Consider the following 19312-nt stretch of genomic DNA (forward strand, 5'->3'; position numbering starts at 1 on the left):
TTCATGTTCATGTTCCGAGACGTACGAGGATTGTCACTTTGATTTGAACTTTTTGCTTTCCAATAGGAGGTGAGTGGCCTCTCTGAACTACGTACTCGTAATCAGAGTCTAAGTAGATATGGTACAAGTCGCTTTTCAAGCCATCTTCCTCCGAGCAACCAAGACACCCATCAATCCTCATAAATCTTGATCGCGTGCCTCCTGGCCTGGTGCGATTGTACACCGTTTTTCCGGCTCTTAGGCTTCGATGACCCAGGCAAAACCGGGGGAATCTATATCTCTAAATAATGTACAGTCAAAACTGCCCAGGGTTAAACTACATTAAATGACACAAAGTCCCTGATGCATACACCTCGGCGCTGGTATTTGTACAAATTATACGTCATTTGTTCATCCCACTCATCCAGGGCTGGAATCAACCCGAACCCGATCCTGACTCCTTCTTGGGCGGCTCATCCGACTTCTTGCCGGAAGTGCCGTCACCATCATTCGACGGTGGGTTTTGATGCGCTGGGTGGTTGGTGAGGTTATGCCACATAGACTTGAGGAATCCTTCGTTCCTATGTGTGTCGGGATCATCGTCTTTGCTCGCAGGCCCGGACGCCTCAGAACTGGAGGCGATAGTTAGTAGCCGATCTAGCCAAACCGACAGGACCTGTACCTACCCGGACCCCTTGACATTCATGATCCGCCTCGCTGTCGTGTCGCCCATCTCGTCCGCCAGCATCTCCAAGATCGTCCTCTGGTTGGCCGAGAGGTACTTGGGCATCTGGACTCGGAACTCGACCTTGAGATCGCCAGTCCCACCCCTTCGGCCCCCGAGCTTCTTCATGCCCATGCCCCCAAGTGTGGTCTTGTCTCCTGTGTTGGTACCCGTAGCCACCTTGACCTTGACCTCACCATCGAGAGTAGGTATCGTGGCCTCGCCACCCAGCATGGCCGTCGTCAAGGGGATATTGGCCGTGTAAAGGATGTCGGAGCCGGCGCGCTTGAATTTCGTATCCTCTTCGACTCGGACATGTATGAAGAGATCTCCTCGGGTGGTGCGGGTGTTGGGATCGACACCGTGGCCGGTGATAGGAGCATCTCCTTCGCCATCCATCCTTAACTTCATGCCATCCTCGATACCACCGGGGATATCCACCGTGATGTTCTTGCGCTCCCGAACCACTCCGTGCCCGGCGCACGATCGGCAGTCAGACCCACGCGGCGCCGTTTGACCCGAGCCCTTGCAGCTCGGGCATGTAGACGCCATTTGGAAGCCGCCCGTCATGAAGTGTACCGCGGTACCCGTGCCACCACATGTCTTACACTCGACCCGTTTTGTTCCTGGCTTCAGACCGCTACCAGTGCAGGTGTTGCATTCGACAGTCGGGTGTATCGTGATCGTCTTCTTGGTGCCTTTGGCCGCTTCCATGAAGGAAATGGTGGCACCGACTTCTATATTCTCCCCAACGAGGAGACCACCGGACCCAAAAGGACTTCCACGTGCGCCTGCACCGCCGCCAAAAGGATTTCCGCCCGCCGCACCGCCGGTGAATGCCGAAAAGATGTCGTCAAAGTTGATGTTGGCACCAAACCCGCCTTGCCCGCCCCCAAACCCTCCGAAGCCGGAGAAAGGGTGGCCGCCGCCAAAGGGATGGCCGCCAGCTCCGGGTCCGGGTTGAGGCTGTCCGCTGGGATCGAAGCCAGCTGCGCCGAATTGGTCGAATTGTTCTTTCTTCTTCGGGTCGGAAAGTATTTCGTATGCAGCCTGGATTTCGCCAAACTTGTCCTTGGCCGAGGCGTCCTTGTTGGTGTCGGGGTGATATTTCTTGGCTAAGCCGTAGTAGGCTTTTTTGATCTCTCCTGCCGAGGCCGACTTGGTCACTCCCAGGGCCTTGTAGGGGTCTTTGACGGCGAGAGTCCTCGAAGTTGCGTGGAAAGACTAGGGTAGCATATGCATGTTAGTGGGCGGGGATCCGGCATGGCCTTTCCAATTTCTTACTTACCCGTCGTTGGGTAGAATTGTCATGAGCAGATTTTATCTCGTAGAGAGCTGCTCTCCTAGCGGCAGTGGCGATCTGTCGGGTTGGTGCGTTTTTGCGAAGACACTCCCGTAATCGTTGCCGGCCGTAGATGTGAGTCGGGGACAACAGCCGCGCCGGAATGGCGGCCTTGGTCACAACGCTTGCATTCATGGCGAATAACAAACAGCAGGTTGAAATTATGATAGAGAGAAGAAAAATATCATGGCAGGCCCAGACCGGATACCGGAGTCACCTGGGGCGTATAGCAAGACGTGGATGGGTGAATTGAACGAGAATGCGATCGCATCCAGCCTAAAAAAAAGTCACGAAGCTCTTTGAAGGCACTGGAATCATCTAAACTTTTTCTGTACAAGACCCGCGAGCTGCCGCGCTCCAAGCTTCCGCCCGAGCCAGGATTGTGATAGGTACAGTACATGACGATGTGTGCCGCTATCGCTGCTGGGTGCCTCAGGCATCCAAATCTCGGCAACCGGCCAGTGAGTGGTTAGCCAGTACGTAGGTACTTTGCTGACCTATCAATTGGAATCCAAAATCCATCAATCGAGTCTGCATGGCGCACGCTCGTCAGTGTTTGAACCCGCATCGGTGGATCAGAAACCGGCCCCGTTAAACGCAAACCCCGAATCCAATCCCTCAAACAACTCAAACTTACCTTAGATACGGGTTGACGCTAGCTAGCGATAACGATTGCAAGATTGTTGTCATGCTCATGATTCCACCAACACACAATCTGACGAGGAGGCATTGGCCGCTGTGGTATGGGTGATATATTCGTAAAAAGGAGATAAACAAGCAGCATACACATTGTAACTATATAAATGCCCGTCAGAAAGCAGAAAAGCAAGATCAGGCGAGCCGAATCCAACGTTTTCTACCATGTCAAAACCAATAATTTCCCGTCATAGTGGATGCAAGTGACGATTATGCCGGCAGGTATTCAACACCCAAAACGCCTCGTAAACCCCCTTGATGCTCAAAATACAATCCACAAGGCACAATCCCGGGGCCTCATTAAACACCGTTCAGTATGCCGCCCAACATGATGTAAATGTCCAAAGCTTCATTAAAGGGTGCATCAAGGCATCGGAGACGCATGTGGTGCGAGCTTATTTCTTTTCGGCCTCGTGATGGCAGGATTGCGCACTCGGTGGAGGAACCCGACCACGATTTCGTTCTCCTGGATGCCCTGTCCGTTGAAGTGTTTTCTAACCACTTTCGCAAGATCTTCTTTGGTCTGTCGTCGGTATTCTGATTTTCGCGCCATGGTAGGAGAGTGAAGACCGATTCCGGGCCTGCCAAGGACAAGTCGGCGGTAGCTGTCGGTAAAAGCGGTAGGGGTGTCGAGTTGGTGTTCGCGGCGGTACTCGTGGAGGACTTCGCGGTCGAACGCAGGCCAGTGCAGCTACAACAAGTAAACACAACCGTTAGCCTTCTTGGACCACGCAGAGAGTAATGCGGCCTTCAGTCATTCATACAGCAGGAGTGGCAGCTGGCTGTGCAGCAGGAGGTTCTGCCGTCACGGGTGGGTGGCCGTTGGTGGTCGCCTTGGTTGCGTCTCGCAACGTTGACCCCGTGGAACTGGCGACACGACGAAGTTTGCCGTTGGTTTGGTGGCCGTGATCTTTGTTGGCGCCATGGCCGTTGCGCTCTTTGACGCTCGGCGTCTCCGACTTGGAGTCGTCGTGGTTGGCCGTCTTGGACTTTGCGGGCGGCATTGGTGATGTCAGACAGATCGGTCGATTAACGCACTCGGAAAAAGAAGAGGTTCGAGCCAAGCATTGAACGTTGCGTCTAGCCAACTGCTTGGAGATCAAAGGGGGGTATCAACTCCTGGAAAAGTAATGATGCAAAAATTGGGCTTCGGAAAGGTGCATCCTTGGGAGTGTGCCTGCTGCCATAGAGTGGGAAAAGAAGAGCAGGAGGAGGGCAGACAGGGAAAGTCGCGGATGATCAGCATGGCATGGCACAATCGGAGTCGAGCGGTTAGGTAAAAGTAAAGTACCACCAGCCCCAGACCCTTTCTGTGTGTCAGTGAGGGTCCCTGTCTGTTGACTGCTGCTCGCAAAACAAAAAATTGGGGGGGCTCTCTGCACGCACTGGGACTGCAAGGCTTGCGAGTGCCAGGCCCGGCTCCTGTCCATGCCATTTGCAGCAGCAGCCCCGAGCAAAAGGGAACTTCTCGGAAGGGTCCATCCTTGTCGCATCGGATATCTGGCGCAGGAGACAGACAGACCAGACTCCAAGGCTCCTAACCTAGCCTCCTAGAGGGCGCGAAGGGGGAGAATACAGCCACCACAGGTGACCAATGACCTCATTCACTCTTTGTCCCACACTGCTGCACGCACTGCGCGAAACTCCTCTCGAATTTCTCGTGGCCCATGTGCCTGCCTTAGCCCCATTCGTCGTTAGTTTGTTTCGCTAGGATAGGCAATCCAGGGGTCCTGATAGCTCCACTAGACCGGATATAGTCCCTTCGCGCGTTCTTCTGTCAACACCAAGAAGCTTAAAGTCGTTGCAGGCATCAAAAGCTTAATAAGTTACACTGTCCAAGTCGGGGAGTGTTGATTCGGTAGGGAATGCGACTGTACCATTCGCATCATTCCTGGGACGGTCAATGGTTGACACTTAGACCGTAGAATATGACTGATAAACAATACCCTGTCCCCAATCACAAACCAGCAGGTGTTGTAATGCATTCAGGTTTGCCTCGCTCCGCATAAATATGTCCAAGGCAAATAACGACATAGAATGTGACAATATAGCAAGTACGATCGGCTTATGCTCCGTTAGAAGACTTGTACGAATTGGTATGAAAGCGACTTAATAAAGCACAGCCACCAACGTGTACGACGCCAAGAAGTCCAACTATCAAGTCTATACTTGTGGTTTTCTCGAGGATCGTTGACCTCGCCAAACTGCAGAATGCTTTAAATGATGTCGTCTCGCAGGTAAAAATGGGTATCATATTCTGCAGCCGGTATAATTGTACGCCTATTGGTATGATGGGTGATGGAACCTTGTTTATAAACACCAGAGACGTTGCCAATGTGGCGTATGGGCACAACTCAGTTTGATCTTCACCCAGTTGTGGCTTTGCGCCGTCCAGCTCTCAATCCTTGGGTGATGTATTCGACAAGAACCACTTCAGAAGAAAAATGGCATCAATATATCTGGCTCAAAGTGATGGCTTCCAGAGATCCCAAGATGTGCATCATTTCGTCCTGGCCGCTGGCGTGGCACAGCTTCCGATATCATCCCACCAAGTGACAGCCCAGTATGGGTAACCCGTGGCATACATACTGGATACTAGAAAGTAAGCGAATGCGGTAAGCGAATGCAGCTTCGATCTAGCATAACCGATATAGTGGACGCACACGAGGACGGCTCCGGTTCGGAGCATTTACACCCCCACCTCTTTTTGGCGGGGTCTGGCCCTAGGCGCCGGGCAGCACCGACCATGGAGACATCACTGACCGGTCAGGACTGAGCCCTGCGGCGGCAAGTGTGTGGGAGCGAATCGACGATTGCTTTCTTGTTTGGCTCCGAGATAAAAGCATATTTAGCAGGTGAATGAGCTGTCGGGAAGCGGCCCAACCACCAGCTTGGTCGGCGAGGGTGGATTGCCCTGGAGCTGCTGCTAGATCGTGGATGCAAGAGGACCTGGAGGGTGTGCTACACTCATGGGTTCTGTAACTGAATGTCAGCATTCCTGCAGCTAATGAGCCGGGTTGCTGTTAACTGCAAGACCGCCAAGATACGTACGGCCAGAGGCCAGCAGCCCGTGGCCCGGCGGCCCCCCCCTCAAGCCACCAAGCGTGATTCTCTTCCCCCAATGGGAACGCCCTGCAGAAGCTTTTCTTGGCATCCTGGGCCTGTTTTCCGCCACTGTGACACGACAAGGAGCCTTCTCCGCGTCCCCCCGCCTGGCCTCCTTGTCTGCTTGTATCCCATCCCACCCACTGTCGGCAACCGAGACAACAGGAGAGGTCCTCCTTCGTGTGTCCATTGTTCAGCCTCAACAACTCTTACGTATGGAGTTTTGCTAGTATGGACTGCTTTTCCCCCACGTGCGACCGGCTCCCACGATGTTAAAGCAAGCAGCTGGGCTGGCATCGACAACGTTAGAGCGTGGGTGTATTGTACTATATACATGTACTTTCTAACACCCCACACTCAACCACCCAGCTGGGAACTAGTGAACATGATTTAGGTGAACTGAAGCACGATCAACAAAATTCCCAGCCTTACCTTGATTCATAGACCTTCTTCTGTGTGTCAAGTTTGACTCGCTTGGAAACCCATAGCGCTTGTTCCGAAAAGCCCTCTCAATAATACTGAGGGCTACTCCAGCCGAGCTCCACTCACATCAATACTTGGGACTGTGTGTTAATGTAAGTACTTGTCGCCATTCAACGCTCGATGCTGTATACATAGACACGTCCCTTCTGCCTACTCCGGACTTGTTGGTTCTGGCCAGGGCCGAGTTCCCAGCCAAGCAAAAATACCTCTTCCAGCTCCAAGGTGAGATGGGCCAGGCACTAGACAGACTAGCAGGGCGGCATTGATTCGATGCCACCTCCTCGTTCAATACATACATCCGCATATCTGGCTATTCCCGGTCTAGCCTGAGGAATGATGGTCAGTAGCCACACCAAAAATACACCGCACAGCTCCAAGGTGCCGCAAAGGAGTCGCATGTTTAAACCTACATTTATTTCCAGCAACGCAGCGTTATAAACGTCAGGAAAATTTAAGTTATATATTTCGAATACGGATTTAATATAGATGTTTTTGTGTTTTTTACGGCGTTATTTGAAGTAGTTACAGTGCGTGGAATAGCATAGGGGCTTTGGCGGTACAAGTCAGCTGTGCGGTGTATTTTTGGGGTCCCTTCTGTGATGGTGTGGTGAGCTGGTCCTTATGCACTCCAGTTTTACAGCATGGGGGCCTGTCTGATGGCAAATGGGGGGCTGCGTCCACTAACAAGGAATTGGAAAGCGTTGTATCAAAGCACGTACGGGGTTCTTTCGTTTCCATCGACTTGCAGATTACGTGCCCATGCGCAGCTAAAATCGCGAAGGCGACATGGTGGCTGAAGTTCTGTATGGTGATTGCTTTTTCTGTCTCGCCGAGCTCACTTTTTCCAGCAAATCAACAGAGGTTTCGGATGGTCATGTGGTCGGGAGACTGGGCAAATTGTGTTGGTTCTCAGTCGCAAGCTGCTGCGTCCTGACGACATCTGCAACCAACCTCACCGGGGACCCCATTCACCCCCAGCTTGAAGCAGCCCCAGCACAACATCGACATTGTGTGGAACTTGCTGACGTCTTTCTTTTCTTTTCTTTCCTTTTTTTCCTCTTCTCAATTGCTTATTTGTTTCTTCGAATGATCGTCTTTGTCTGAGTACCGAGAACATACCGTAGGTAAACACTTGCCCCGATAGTCTGCTGAAGATTTCAAAATCATAGCCAAGTAGGCATATGTAAATACCCAACGTTTATTTCACCATGACGATCTCACTCGCCTTCCTGGCTTGTACTTCGTATCCGGCGGCCACTGAACAATACAATTACCATGTCATAGTTCTTCGAGGTAGATACATGCCGTACAGACTTGGCTGCTTGGGTTGCTTTGCGAGGACGTAACTACATGTACACACTCGAAGGAGCTCGCCTAATCTTTAGTGTGGTGACACAACAGGCCTGTCAGTCATATCATGGCTGTTGGAACCAATCTATCTAGAATTACCCTGGTAGGTGAACTCGTGCGGCATAGACGGACTCATCGGGAGGCCCTTGTGCAAAGAGAAAAAGGAACAACGACCCCCTGAAGGTGATCAAGTGCGACTTATATGAGCTTCAACTTACGATATTGCTTTACACACCCCCAAGCATGACGCCCAGAGATTCTGCGATACCTACAGGACTGGGCTTTCACTAGTGTTCCAAGCCACTGGAATCCCCCTTCATCCGGATTGCTGGGTGCAAGTGACTTTGCTTCTTGCCCGGAGCTGCCATGGAGGCCGGAGCGCACTCGCCGATCGCTGCCTGCAGACGAATACATGTATGCAGTAAGGTAAGCCTCGAAATAAGACACCGGGGAGACTTCGAGTTTCCCCAGACTACACAGCCAGCTCTGCATGCTCTCTACCGATTTGTACAAGTCGACGATTCACACGTACTCCCCTTGAAGCACTTGCATCAGCTCTTGTAGGATGCAATTGCCGGTTCACTGCTCTCGTCTGCAATTGAAAGCCAAGGAGAACAAAATGCGAATATTCCCACAATGCATTTTATTCAGTTCATGGCATACATGTATACCGGTCGTCTCCAATCCTCCCCAGAACGCCCGTCTATCAAATGTCTGTGCCTAAGTATGCAGATGCGACTGCCCCTCGATGCGCATCAATCAAATACGGCGAAATGAGCCTGTCTCAGCGACGAAGCCACCGCCCGCGGGGGATTTTTAGTACCTGCATCCTAGCACCATATCACGGCCGGCTGGAACTCGATGCCGCTAATAAAACACATTTGTTGAAGTGACATTGATAGATTAGGTGCCCCATCCCCATAACTTTTACATTACCACCACTGTTGACAAGGGCATATGTTCGCTGCAGTCTAGGGCAATACCACCACCGTCCTTCTTGATCACAAGTTTGCAGGCCCATCGCCAGTCGCCCCTCAGCTTGGGTGGGGCAGGAAGCGGACTCCAGTCCGGTTTCGTCCTGTACGTCCACCTGGGCAGTTATTCTGACAGGAGGTACATTGGATGCTTGGTCAGGTCTCAACGAAAGTATCCTCCCCTCCATCTCCTAAGCGTATATGCACACTTACTGTATCACTACGCAACCATCGAACAGCCGGAACTCAATGCGCCGCAAGATTACATAACCGTGCGCACCCCTCAATGCAATACACCCCCCTCTCGAAACAGCCGAATTAAGCTTTTTAAGAGAAAATAATATTACTGTAAATAACTTTAATAAATTATAATAAATTAATTATAATACTGATAATATTGTAAATTAATGTATTACGTTTCGATTATGAATACCGATTAAGCTAAATAATTAAAATATAAAAAGATAGTTATAGCCTCCGAGTATTTACTTATAAATAGAGGGTGTATCTTTTAACCCTCTCTTATCGGTTCTATAGCTTATAATCTCGAAGGGATACGCTTAAGAATCGTTAAAAGCTTATAAATAATTAAAAGGCCGATATAGTTAATTAAATACTTAACGAGGAGGCTATTAATAAAGCTTTTATTAAAAAATATACTATTAATATTATTTAATGTATCCTTTAAACCGATAAACCCTTAAAAACCTTTAATAAGCATTAAATTAACGGCTTTATTTCTCGTTATCCGGAGATTTATAATAAAATAAATTAAGCTATTTATTCTACGCGAGTTATCGCTATTCGATTCGATGCGATTTCCGACTTTTATAATCGTTTATAATTAATTCGAGAGAAAAAAAACATTAAGCTAATAAACGAGGTTAATATAAATAAAGTAAGGGTTTAAAAGGGCGAATCTTATAATAAGTTAATTCTTAGTATTTTAAAGATTAAAAGGATATACCGAAAAACCGGTTACTTAACCTTTTAAGTAACGATACTCGAGTTTATTACCGCCTTTAATATTACGACTTAGCTTAGCTATATAGCTTAAAACCCACTTTACGGCACGGTCTTACGATACCCCGAACCTTTATATAAAAACCTAGCATAATCCGAAACCCCACCAGTCAGCGAAGCCCCACTAATTAGCGAAACCCTATTAACTATTACAACCTCACTAGTTAACGAGGTTAATTACGATAATAATTAATACCACTAGTTAAATAGTACGAGTTAAATAATATAAATAGGATAGTTAAAAGAAAATAAACTATAATAAAATAACATTAATTACGTAAAAATAAAATAAACGTAATAACTCTCAAAATCGCGATAAGAGTTAAAAAATTAACTTAATAAGATTTCGCGAGAGCTACGAGATCCTCGAGATTTAAAGAAATTAATAAAAAAAGAAATTAAATATATAATAATAAATATTCCCTATATATTTTATATAAACACTCTCTACTTTAATAATTAATTTAAATATTAATTTAACTTATTAATAAAGTAAATAACCTTAATAACCCTATTATAAATCCCTTTAAATCTACGCACTTTAATCACTTTATTTCTACGGTTATTATATATTATATCGATAAGAATAAACTTTTATCGCACGTTTAAATACTCTCTCGTATTATTAAATATAAACCTTAGTACGTTTTACTAAGTTTCTTTTAAAACCTAGATAACGTTTATTATATTTTAATTACTCTTATTTTTACGAGTTATTACTTAAACCCTTAAGTAATAATACTTATAAGAACTATGTTTACACTTAAACTTAATAATACCCCTCGCTATAAAAAAGCCCTTATTATCACCGTAAACACCTCTCACCGGGATCCTGCGATAAAAGTAAATAGTAACGATAATAATAATAACCCTACCCGATAAACATTAACTAAGCGAATTAAAGAATTTAAATAAGAAAACGCTAACTATTAACACTATTACGTTAAGCTCGAAAAAAAAACGTAATAAACTCTTAATTAAAAACACCTTAAAATAAATATTAAATATTAACGAGCTATATAAAAAAATACGCCTCCTTCGTACCGCCGCTAATATTATCTAAACCCTTATTATTTTTAAAAAGGCATAAAAATTAACACCCCAGTAATCTTTAATGGGATTAATAAAAATCTCCGCGGATTCCTTATCTAAATTAAGGCCTATTAACGATTCTACGAAGGGACCTTCTAAAATACTACTCAGCGAATTATTTATACTACCTCGTTCTTTAAAAATAAAACATTCGCTTAGTTTAAACCCTACCTAAACGAATTAATAAAAAATAACTAATAAGTTAAACTATACCGCGTAAAGACATAACGAATTTTTAAAAGCTACGATAATTTCGAATAAGCTTTTAAGTCACTTTTTTAAAATCCCGACGAAAAGCGATAAGTAAAAAAAGAATTAAAAACTCTTAAATAAAAAGGATTAACCGCCTCCTACACCGCCGAGTTTTAATATATTATAGCTCGATTAAATTATATTAAAGCTATAAAAATTATAATATATTACCGAGGGTTAAAAAAAATATTAAGAACGAACTTAACCGGCTTAATACCCTTAATAATTTCCTTTTATATATAAAGCTCACTATTAAAATCGACACTCGTATATATAAATAACGCCGCGAAAAGTAAGGCGAATAATAACGGTAGACTAATCGAATCTAAATTAACATAAAACGATTACGTTACTATTATAATATACTATTAAAGAATAATACGGCGCATAGCTATTATAATAAACCTATAAACCTCGACGCTATTAAATATAATAAACACGATAAAAAATAAAGCGTTACCTATTATAACTATTAAAAATAGAAATATTTCGCCCGAAACTATCGATCTTTAAAAAAAGACTTCCGAAAAATCCCGGATAAATAATAAATTAATATTACTAATAATCGATTAACCATTATAATTATTAAGGAAAATAACGTTAATAGCACGCTAAATATACCTTACGGCAGCTTATTCTAAACAGCCTATTATAATAATAATTATTATAACCACTTAATAAATAAAGAAGGGACGGGATAATTCCTTAAAACCCTTAAACGGTAAAGTACTACACGTACCCTCGCGATAATACGATAATAACCCTTTTATAATAATAAAAACAGCGAGGGTAATAACGAAAATAAAAACCCGAAGAGTAATTTAATTCGTAATGAGCGCCGACTAAAGAATTTTAAACGGCTCATTAAACTACTTACACCCGAACTCGCCGCAAAAATAACGAAGCCCCGAAACTTAAATATCGACGAATAGCTAATAATTCTAAGAGTTATATTTTTTAAATTACGAAAACTGCGGTAAATACTTATTATACACGGATTTAAATAAAAAGTAAAAAAAACTACACTATCGGCGACGATTTTAAAATCTCGTTAATATATAATAATCACTTTTTACTCGCTTAAATCGGCTATATTTATAATAATTACACTAAGCACTTAATAAAAAAACTCGAAAAAAAGTAATTCCTTAAAAGATTAATAAGTACTTAATTAAGTAATCGCACCTCGATCACCTTATTAAGAAAATTAAGACGATTATACTTAACCCTTAATAAGCTTACTTATTAGCCGAAAAAACTCCGCATAGCCCCGGAAATACTACTTAAAAAAACAGGACTAAAAAGACTACACTAATAACGAATACTTATAGTACGCTTAAAAAAAGTTATAAGTTTACCGAACGTTTAAAAAAAGCGCATAATGCTTTTAAAATACTTAAAACTTTTAAGTTAAGGGACTTATTATAATAATAAGATTTTAAACACCGCTATCACCGTATAATTACGAAATACTATACGTATAAATTCGTTGCTATTAACGAATAACCGACGAGTAAAACTTACTATAATAATCGGGAAATAACTTTCGCCGATTATAAAAAAACAATACTTAATAAGACACGATAAATCCTTATATTTAATAACGAATAATTAAAATATCTACGACTATATTATACTAATAATCGAAATTAAAAGAGTTACTATTTAAGCGCTACTAAATAACGAAGCGTAAAGTAATTATATTTTACTATAAATCGTTAATAGCCTAGCTTTAAAATAATAGGAAAAAAACGCCCTATATCGATTTAAAACCGTTAATAAAGGACTTATAATATATAATAATAAAAACGTACGAAAAGAAATCGCGAACCTTTTAATTAATATTAAAGGACGTTATAAACGAATTACGTGTAATATTACGAACGTCGTAAAATACGATATAATTTTAGGGATACCCTGGTTACGAGTAAGCAATCCTAGAGTTAATTAAAGAATAGGCTAACTTTAATAAAATATACTAAAAAAAGGTTTAATCGATAAACAGCGGTTTAAAAAGCGACCCCCTAATAAACTTAAAATCTTTAAGGTATACGTTATTACTAAAAGCTTAAGCCGAAGGTTATAACGATTATATTAAAAGAGTACCGGTAATTCGAAGCCCTTTTTAATAAAAAGCTAAAAAACGAGTTACCGCTTTATATACGGTAAAATCACGAGATATCGTTAAAGAAAAGAAAAGAGCCTCTTTTTATACCGATTTATAAGTTAAACTAAAAGCACGAAAAAGTTTTAAAAGAATACATTACGGAAAACCTCGAAAAAAAAATTATATAACTATTTACGTCGCTAATAAAATTCCTTATACTCTTTATCTCGAAAAAAACAGAGACGGGAAACTTAAATAGCGTATATACATCGACTATAAAAAGCTTAATAAAATTACTATTAAAAACCGGTACCCCTTTCCCTTAATTAGCGATTTACGAAATAAGCTATTACACGTTAAAATCTTTACTACACTTAATTTCCCTAATATATACAACTTAATCTATATTAAAGAAAAAAATAGAAAACCGCGTTCTAAATTAAATACGGGTATTTCGAGTACTAAGCTATACCGTTTAATTTAATTAACATACTAGTTAATTTTTAAATAATAATTAACTACGTTTTACGAAAATACCTCGATAAGTTTATTATAATATATTTCGACGATATTTTAATTTACTCCGAGAACGATAAATAATATTAAGAACACGTAAAATTAATACTCCGAAAATTATAAAACGCTAATTTACTAGTTAACCTAAAAAAAACGAATTTTATTAACGATCCGTTATATTCGTAGGATACGTAATATCCCTTAAAAAAATTTAAATAAAACCTTTTAAAATTTTAATAATTAAAGAGTAGCCCACGCTTATAAGCGCTATAAAAATCAAGTCTTTTTTAAAACTAGCTAACTACTACCGGATTTTTATCCCCGGATTTAATAAGTTAGCGATACCTTTAATAAATTTAATAAAAAAAGACGAACCATTTCGATAAAAAAAAACCAAGCCTTTTATAATATTAAAGAGCGAATCTTTAACGAACTAGTGCTTCGCGTAATAAACCCGTTTAAATTATTTAAAGTCGAAACCGACGTATCGAATTATACGATCGAAAGGTAATTAAACTAACGAAATAATAACGGAAAATTACACCTTGTCGTATTTTTCTTTAAGAAATTAAATAGACTAGAACTTAATTATTAAATTTACGATAAAGAATTAATAACTATTATTAAAACATATAAAAAATAAAGACATTATTTTAACGAAACAATAAAACTAGTAAAGGTTTATACCGATTATAAAAACCTTATAACGTTCACTATTATTAAAAAGCTAAATAAATAATAAGTATAATAGTTTAAATTCCTATCGGGATTTAACTTTATTATTATTTACCGTAAAAGTAACGAAAACGGTCGCGTTAACGTATTAAGCTAACGATTAAACCACTAGGAAAAAGTCTCACTTAAAACACGAACTATTTTAACTTATAATTAAAACGGTAACCTTACGCCGTCACGATAACTAAATACTATAAATTCTATATAATATAACAACGATTAAGTTTTTAAGTTTTAATAATTAAATTAAACCCCGGATCTTACTAATTATATTAAGGATTACCTCGAGAAACGAAATAACCTCGTCTTTTACCGAAATAAGGTTCATGTAACGAACGCTATCTAGGTTCTAAAAAAACCTAGTAAGATGTACTAGGGTTTATATTTAGCAATACGAAAAAATATCTAAACGTGCGATAAAAGTTCGCTCTTATCGATACAATATATAATAGCCGTAAAAACAAAGATAATTAAAGTGCGTAGACTTAAAAGGATTTATAATAAAATCGTTAAAGCTATTTATTTTACTAATAAATTAAATTAATACTTAAATTAATTATTAAAATAGACAGTGTTTATATAAAATATATAGGAAATATCTATCGTTATATATTTAATCTCTCCTTTATTAATTTCTTTAAATCTCGGGGATTTCGTAATTCTCGCGAAATTTTATCGAGCTAGCTCTTTAACTTTTATCGCGATCCCGAAAATCGTTACGCTTATTTTATTTCTACGTAATTAGTATTATTTTATTATAACTTATTTTTCCCTAGCTATATACTTCGTGCTGTTTAATTTATACTATCCCGTTTATATTATTTAATTCGTATTATTTAATTAATAGTGTTAGTTATCGTCGCGGTTAGCTTTATTAATTAATAGGGTCGTGATAATTAATAAGGTTTCGCTGATTAATAAAGCTTCGAATTATACTAAGTTTTTATATAAAAGTTCGGGGTATCGTAAAACCGTGCCGTAGGTTTTAGGCCGTATAGCTAGGCTAAGTCGTAATACTATCCCCTCTTTTTATTTATTTTATCCTTACAATAGTTTAGTCGTTATAAGTACTTACGGGTTAACGTTATGCTAAGATTTTATAAATTCCTTCTTTTTTTTACTTTTATTATAATATATACTTATTATATCGTTTAATCGTGTTAAAAAAACGTCGTGCATCTAAGTAATTTAAAACGGAAAAGTCTTATACTTATAATCTTTTTATTCAAGCTATTTTTTAACGTTTTATCGAAATACCGGACGGTTATTCTTACTGTATTCGTCGTGGTTTTACTTATCGGTCCTTATTAAACGATTCCTCTCGGTATAGTGAATACGTTTCTAACCACTAATTTAAATATAATATAAACTTCTCGGCTAAGGTATTAATAAACGCCGCCCTTTAACACTCGAAATTAAAGGCCGAGATCGAGAAAATCGAAGAACGTCGTCGTAAAATAAATACGAAAATATAGCGCCTTCGAAAATAAAAAAAGCTATAGTTTAAAAAATAATACGTACCGTTTAACGAAGCTTAAATTCCGTCGAGAAATTAAAACGTATAAAACGAAAAAAGGCGAAAAAAAAGCTCGTCGTAAAGCTATATTCGAACCGGCTCTTAAAAAAGTTTTAATATTACCTTCCGATTTCTTATTTAATTAAAACGCCGTATACCCTAACGTATTATTAAAGCCGTCGTTATTAACGGAGTTCGGGGTCATTCTTTAAACTATTAAAACTTCTTAGCGACGTTCTTTAAATATCTCCTAGGTTCCCAGGTATTATCTTCTATTAAATAACCCTTCTACTTAACGAAGTATTTCTATCCCTTCCCCACTTATTTCTTATCGAGAATCGTTTTAATTTTATACTCGTACTAATCCATTTCGATTTTTAGCTATATTTCGGTTTCCGCGTTTTTAAAAGCTAATTCGAGTAACGAAATATAAAATATAGGGTATATCCGTATTATTTTAAATAGCGATAGTTAATAATTAGTTTTTAAAATAACTTCTACGATTTTAAATAATCCGATCTTTTTAAAGTTTAATTTTTCGCTTAGTCGCTTAATTTTAATGTTTCATTATAAAAGGTAAACTTTTTTCTCCTTTTCTTAAAATTAATCCTTTTAACCTAGTCTAGTCGGCGTACTATTTTATTCGTTATTAAAAAAAAGTAAAGTCTTACTATAATACTATCTATAACTCCTTTAATTTTTCGATTTATATAATCGCGATAAGTATTAACTCTCCTTCCCGGGGTATTTTAATAACTTCTAGGTTATACTCGTAGTTTACCCGAAATAATAATATACGGGTAACCTCGTTATCTACGCCGTTATAAATAAACTATACTATAAATAATAATTAAACCTAATTATTTTATTTATAATTAACGTAATAACGTAAATACTATTCTAATATTTAATTTATTCGCTCGGTTTAACTATTCGTTTAAAAATAATAAGTTATAAACAACTTATATTTCACGCTAAATTACGCTATTAATAACTTTTAAAACTTAGCGGTAAACAGTTTATCTCGATTAGAAATAATCGTTTTAAATAGCCTATACTAACTAATAATTATTCGTAAAAGCGTATAAACTAAGTTATTAATATCGCTAAACTCCTTATACGATAAGAAATAAGCGTACTTAGTAAATTTATTCGTAATTACCAGGATACTATCGTAGCTAACCTTAATTAAAGGTTCCTTTAATAAAGGTAACTTAACTACGAAATCGAGTACGATTATTTTTTATACTCTATTTAATAATAAAATTAATTATAGTTCCTTATAAGGTTAATATCTAGCGGCCTTAGCTTTATTATAAAGGTTACATTCGTTAATTACTTTAATCATAATTAACTTAAAATTTTTATAGTCGAATTGCCTAATAATTCGTTTTTAAGTTTTAAATACTCTTTAGTATCTATACGCGAGGTACTCGTAAAATTCCTTAATAAAACTCTCACAGTACTACTTAAGGATATAAATCTTATTTCGGTAAAAAACGAAGTTATCTCGTTTCTCGAAGTAATCCTTAATATAATTAATAAAATCCGGGGTTTAACTTAATTATCGGAACTTAAAAACCTAATCGTCGTTATATTATACAAAACTTATAGCATTTAATTATCGTAACGGCGTAAGGTTACCGTCTTAATTATAGGTTAAAATAATCCGTATCTTAAATAAAACCTCCTCCTAATAATTTAATCGTCGGCTTAATGCGTTAACACGACCGTTCTCGCTACCTTTACAATAAATAATAATAAAGTAAAACCCTAATAAAAATTCAAACCATCGTACTTATCGTTTATTTAACTCTTTAATAATAATAAACGTCGTAAAGTTCTTATAATTAATATAAACCTTCACTAATTTTATTATTCCGTTAAAATAATATCTCCATTCTTTATATACTTTAATAATAGCTATTAACTCTTTATTATAAATTTAATAATTAAGCTCTAGTTTATTTAATTTTTTTAAAAAAATACGATAAGGTATAATTTTCCGTTATCGTCTCGCTAGCTTAACTGCCCTCCGATCGCATAATTCGATACGTCGGTTTTAACTTTAAATAGTTTAAATAAATCTACCACGCGAAGCACTAATTCGTTAAAAATTCGCTCTTTAATATTATAAAAGCTTAATCTTCCTCCTTTATTTATCGGAATAGTTCGTTCTTCTTTATTAAGTTTATTAAAAATATCGCTAACCTATTAAATCCGGGAATAAAAATCCGGTAATAATTAGTTAATCCTAAAAAAGATTTAATTCCTATAACGCTTATAAGCGTAGGCCACTTTTTAATTATTAAAATTTTAAAAGGTTCTATTCGAATTTCTTTAAGAAATATTACGTATCCTATAAATATAACGAATCGTTAATAGAACTCGCTCTTTTTTAAATTAACTAATAAATTAGCGTCCCGTAATTTCCGGAATATTAACTTTATATATTCTCGGTATTATTTATTATTCTTAAAATAAATTAAAATATCGTTAAAGTATATTATAATAAACTTATCGAGATATTTTCGTAAAACGTAATTAATTATTACTTAAAAACTAGCTAATATATTAATTAAATTAAACGGCATAGTTTAATACTCGAAATACCCGTATTTAATTCGAAATACGGTTTTCTATTCTTCGCCTTCCTTAATACGGATTAAATTATACGCGTTAAGGAGGTTAAGTACTATAAAAATCTTAACGTATAACAGCTTATCTCGTAAATCGCTAATTAAAAATAAGGGGTACCGGTTCTTAATAATAATTTCGTTAAACTTCCGGTAATCGATATATATACGCTATTTAGGTTTCCCGTCTTTACTTTTTTTAGAACGAAAAGTATAAAAAATCCTATTAGTAACGTAAATAATCGTATAACTCTTTTCTTAAAATTCTCCGTAATATATTCTTTTAAGGCTTTTTTATATTCCTAGTTTAATTTATAAATTAATATAAAAAGAGGCTCCTTTCTTTTTTTTAACGGTATCTCGTAATCTTACCGTGTATAAAACGGTAACTCGTTTTTTAGCTTCCTATTAAAAAGGGTTTCGAATTACCGGTACTTTTTTAATATAGTCGTTATAACTTTCGGCTTAGGCTCTTTAGTAATAATATATACTTTAAAAACTTTAGGTTTATTAAAGGGTCGCTTTTTAAACCGTTATTTATCGATTAAACCTTTTCCTAGTATATCCTATTAAAATTAGCTTATTTTTTAATTAATTTTAAGATTATTTATTCGTAATTAAGGTATCCTTAAAATTATATCGTATCCTACGACGTTCGTAATATTATACGTAATTCGTTTATAACGTCTTCCGATATTAATTAAAAAAGTTCGCGATTTCCCTTTATACGTTTTTATCGTTATACGTTATAAGTCCTCTATTAATAGTTTTAAATTGGTATA

General features: G+C 38.5%; 2 protein-coding genes across 2 annotated transcripts; both read right to left on the reverse strand.

The window, feature by feature from the left end:
* Positions 1-415: 415 nt before the first annotated feature.
* PG986_006175 (uncharacterized protein) lies at positions 416-2180 on the reverse strand (the record flags this gene model as incomplete). Its single annotated transcript, XM_066842397.1, has 3 exons — positions 416-611; positions 666-1927; positions 1992-2180. 3 exons carry the CDS (start codon positions 2178-2180, stop codon positions 416-418), a joined length of 1647 nt encoding a protein of 548 aa, XP_066702259.1.
* A 925-nt stretch (positions 2181-3105) lies between these two features.
* On the reverse strand, positions 3106-3745 carry PG986_006176 (uncharacterized protein; the record flags this gene model as incomplete). The annotated part of the gene is made up of 2 exons (XM_066842398.1): positions 3106-3432; positions 3506-3745. The coding sequence occupies 2 exons, from the start codon at positions 3743-3745 to the stop codon at positions 3106-3108; spliced, it is 567 nt and encodes a 188-aa protein (XP_066702260.1).
* Between the last annotated feature and the right edge of the window lie 15567 nt (positions 3746-19312).

This window comes from Apiospora aurea (genome assembly GCF_038362705.1).
Source record: "Apiospora aurea strain CBS 24483 chromosome Unknown utg000004l_segment0_segment0, whole genome shotgun sequence".
Taxonomy (NCBI): domain Eukaryota; kingdom Fungi; phylum Ascomycota; class Sordariomycetes; order Amphisphaeriales; family Apiosporaceae; genus Apiospora; species Apiospora aurea.